This window comes from Myotis brandtii, unplaced genomic scaffold (genome assembly GCF_000412655.1).
Source record: "Myotis brandtii unplaced genomic scaffold, ASM41265v1 scaffold97, whole genome shotgun sequence".
Classification (NCBI taxonomy): domain Eukaryota; kingdom Metazoa; phylum Chordata; class Mammalia; order Chiroptera; family Vespertilionidae; genus Myotis; species Myotis brandtii.
The window spans coordinates 268,940-273,045 of NW_005372020.1; the positions used below are offsets into that span (position 1 = coordinate 268,940).

General features: G+C 58.6%; 1 protein-coding gene across 1 annotated transcript in view; it reads right to left on the bottom strand.

Annotated features, from left to right (window-relative positions):
- LOC102244621 (transmembrane protein 132C) overlaps window positions 1–4,106 on the bottom strand; it is a 33,591-nt gene that overhangs the window by 3,174 nt on the left and 26,311 nt on the right. Inside the window, exon 5 of the mRNA XM_005886307.2 lies at window positions 220–418. Within this exon, the coding sequence (XP_005886369.2) occupies window positions 220–418 (199 nt within the window). The remainder of the gene's footprint in view (window positions 1–219; window positions 419–4,106) is intronic.

Genomic DNA, 4,106 nt, shown 5'->3' on the forward strand with positions numbered 1-4,106 from the left:
CCGCCGGGTGGCCCTCCTGCCGGCTGGGTCCGCTGGCCTTGGTCTCCTCACAGGGCTGAGGTTAGGCCGGAAGACAGGTCATCGCCATGACAACAGCAGCACCTACTATGCGCAGGCCCTGCGCCGGCTGCTTTCATGCGATGAGGGATAAACAAAGCCGTGGTCATGCTCTGGTGTATCCCCCATCCCCCTGTCCCCCCAGCGGGGCTCACCTCTTACTGGCCGCGATGGGCACCCGCCAGCCCTTGATCTGGCTCAGCTCTGTGTCCGAGACCTCGATCTGCAGCGGCAGCCGGGGCGCCCACACGGTGACGTGCAGGGGGGCGCTCAGGTGCTGGTAGGTGAAGTTCACCACCGCGTCCACCTTGCCCTTCATCTCCTTCCCGTTGACGAAGACGTAGTCGCAGCGGTCGGACACCTGTAAGGACGGAGAGGGGAGGGGAGAGGGGTTCACGGGCCGGAGACCATCCCCGGGTCACCCCGTGGCTCAGGAGGTGCACAGGCTCAGGTCGGGGTCCCCCCAGGCCAGGCCCAGGGACAAGGAGGCAGTGGGGGGAGGGGGGGTGTTTGCTGGGAGGTGACCCTGGAGAGCGCCCGGGGGGGGCAGAGTGAGGGGGACAGAAAGAGGGAGAGTCCCTGGAAAGATGCAGGAAGCAGCCGGAAGGGGCAACGTGGACAGGGCAGGACCCCATCAGCGGTCCCCAGGGGGACTCTGACCATGGGCGCCCCCAGGACCTGCAAACAGAAGACTGGAAACCAGAAGCCCCTCCCCCAACTTTGGCGATAGTTACGCCTCCTGGAAATCAGACCGGGGTTATGTTCTTCCATCTGAGAAGACTGAGAAGTGAAAGGAGAAGTAGGTTGGGTTAGAGAGAAACACCATGACAGTCTGCGGAGCCGAGTTTATGGGACGGGACTGACGCTGACCCCATGTGCCCACATCAGCGGCCAAAGCGAGAAGTCCTTGCCGGCAAGAAGGACCTCGGCTCATCTTTGATCTCTTGGCTCCTCACACCAGCTGCTCAGGGGCAGCTCAGCAAAGTGGATACTCAAGGGATGGATGGATGGACAGACGGACAGATAGAGATGGGTGGATAGATAGAGAGAGATGCGTGGATGATGATGGACAATGCATGGATGGATGAGTGGATGGTGGATGGATGGATACATAGATAGATGGACAGTTTGATGGATAGATGCATGGATGATGGATGGATGATGGATGGGTAGATAGACAATTTGATGGATAGATGGATGGATGGCGGAGTGATGGATGGGTGAATGACGGATGGATAGATGGGTGAAGGATGGATGGATGGATGGATGGATGGATGATGGATGGATGATGGATGGATGATGGATGGACGATGGATGGACGATGGATGGACGATGGATGGACGATGGATGGACGATGGATGGACGATGGATGGACGATGGATGGACGATGGATGGACGATGGATGGACGATGGATGGACGATGGATGGACGATGGATGGACGATGGATGGACGATGGATGGACGATGGATGGATGATGGATGGACGATGGATGGACGATGGATGGACGATGGATGGATGATGGATGGATGATGGACAGCTGGATCGGTGGATGAACAGGTCCTTCCCTCACGGGCACAACCACTTCCAGACAAACCAGAACCTTGGGGTGCGGGGACCTGTGGTGAGAGCCGAAGGCAAGAGGGAGCCGAGAGCCTGGAAACCCAGGAAGTGAACTTGGAAACTGCTGACAGCACTTCTGCCGCCCGCTAACCTTTTCGGGGCCACTGCCTCCTGGGAGGACACAGGCAACGCGAGCTCTTGCGATGGAAATGCATGTCCTGCAGTTTCGTGGAAACGTTTCCGAGTTAATGAAGTCATTCCCGGCGCCTCCACAGGGCGCGTGCCCACCCTGAGCTGTACCTGCCGCGGCGCTCATCTGCCTCCCGTCCAACCTGCTGCCCGTGCACCCCCATCCGGTGCTGAGCAACGAGCCCCCCCATCACCCTCTCCCCCGGCTCCCAGGAACATGACGGCCACGCTGGGCCCAATTCCACCTTCACCTCCTTGCACTGGTGTTTGCAGGGCAGCCGGCAGGGCTGGGCTCGGCACACACACACACACACACACACACACACACCCGGGGACGGGGCCGGAGCTGGTGGGCGGGGCGCACACCCATCGATCTTCTGCTCGCGGTCCAGCGCTGGCTTGAAAATGTTTACACACCGATTCAGGGCGGAAACCAATTTCAGCCGCCGTCCCCGGCTCCTCATTAGCGTGGAGGCCGTCCTGGCCGCGGCGGCAGCGGCAGAATCGCCGGCGAGAGTTATGTCCGTAATCATTTCTTTAATCAATGTTGCAATTTACGGGCCATTGACTCCCTCGTTTATTACCTTCCTGAGCTCTGGTGGGAGGGGAGCGGCGGCTCCAGAATATAGAAGTGATTATGCCAACGCAGAGGGCGGGGCGCTGCGGTGCGGGGAGGGGGTGAAGGGGGGGCAGGAAGGAGGGGGCTTGTCCCAGCTCTTCCCGAAGGGGCCGTGAAGGCCTGGGGGACCTCGCTGCCCTCATCACGGGCCGAGCGGCCGAGGCGGAAACCACGTTCCCACAAGGAGCTGGCTCCGCTGAACCGAGGAGCCCAAACCCACTGGTTTATTTACTTTTTTAAAAAAATATATTTTTATTGATTTCAGAGAGGAAGGGAGAGGGAGAGAAACATCAATGATGAGAGAGAATCATGGATCATCTGCCTCCTGCACGCCCCCCACTGGTGGGGATGGAGCCTGCAACCCGGGCCTGTGCCCTGACCGGGGTGGAGGGGTGGGGGGGATCGAACCCTGACCTCCCGGTTCCTAGGTTGACGTTCAACCACTGAGCCACTCCAGCCGGGCCCAGGTCCCTTTTATGAGGGCTCCACCTCACGGCCTCATCGCCTCCCGGAGTCCCTCCTCCCACCACCACCTTGGGGGGGCAGGACCCCAGCAAAGGAATTTGTGGCGCGGCTCAGGGGTTGAGCGTTGACCTAGGAACCAGGAGGTCACGGTTGGATTCCTGGTCAGGGCACAGGCCCGGGTTGCAGGCTCCATCCCCACCAGTAGGGGGCGTGCAGGAGGCTGCCAATCAATGACTCTCATCATCGATGTTTCTCTCTCTCCCTCTCCCTTCTTCTCTGAAATCAATAAAAATATTATCTTAAAAAGAAAACTGTTCCGAAATCAAACTCCTGCTACAGGTTATTTTCTTGCCACTTAGGAGAGGGGGCTGGGGAGGGAAACGAAGTTCCGAGACAGAAACAGCAGATTCCCAGGCCTCGGACCTGCGCTGTGTCCCCTGCTCTGAAAACCACACCCCCGGCGGCTCGCACACAGTAGGGCTGCCTCGTTTTACGCCTGCGATGGGTCTCCCCATCCTCTCACCCTCAGGCCTCTCTGGAGTTTGCTCGCCCGTAAACACCTCAGAGAGACGGTCTCTGACATTTCCACTTAAAACTGCGACTCTCCCAGCCTCCCCCCTCCGCCCTCCCACCTCCTGGCTCTATTCCCCCTTTCGTCTCGGCCTCCTCGCACGCTGTCCGTCTGACCCGCCTGTTTGGGTTCCTATGTCTCCTCTATCGCTGTACTTAACCAAGGGCTGGGGCTGTTTGGTTCCGTGTTGTATCCCTAGTGACTGGACCAGCACGTAGTAGGTGCTCACGAAACGTGCACCGAAGAACGAAGGAAGGAATCGGACCCGGTAAACCGGCGGCCCCGCGCGGTGTTAAAATAGCAAATTAGCCCTAGCCGGTGTGGCTCAGTGGATAGAGCGTCAGCCTGCGGACCGCAAAGCGTCCCGGGTTTGATTCCGGCCAAGGGCACATGCCTGGCTTGCGGGCTCCATCCCCAGTGTGGGGCGTGCAGGAGGCAGCCGACCGGTGATTCTCTCTCATCGTGGATGTTCTATTGCTCTCTCCCTCTCCCTTCCTCTCTGAAATCAATAAAGATATATTTTAAAAAATAAAATAAAATAAAATAGCAAATTAGTTACCGGCGTTGAAAAGCCCTGGTCTTCCATTTCGTTACCGGCCTGAAGCCTGAACGCATCTGAGTTCTCTGCCCCGGCGTCCTGCTGG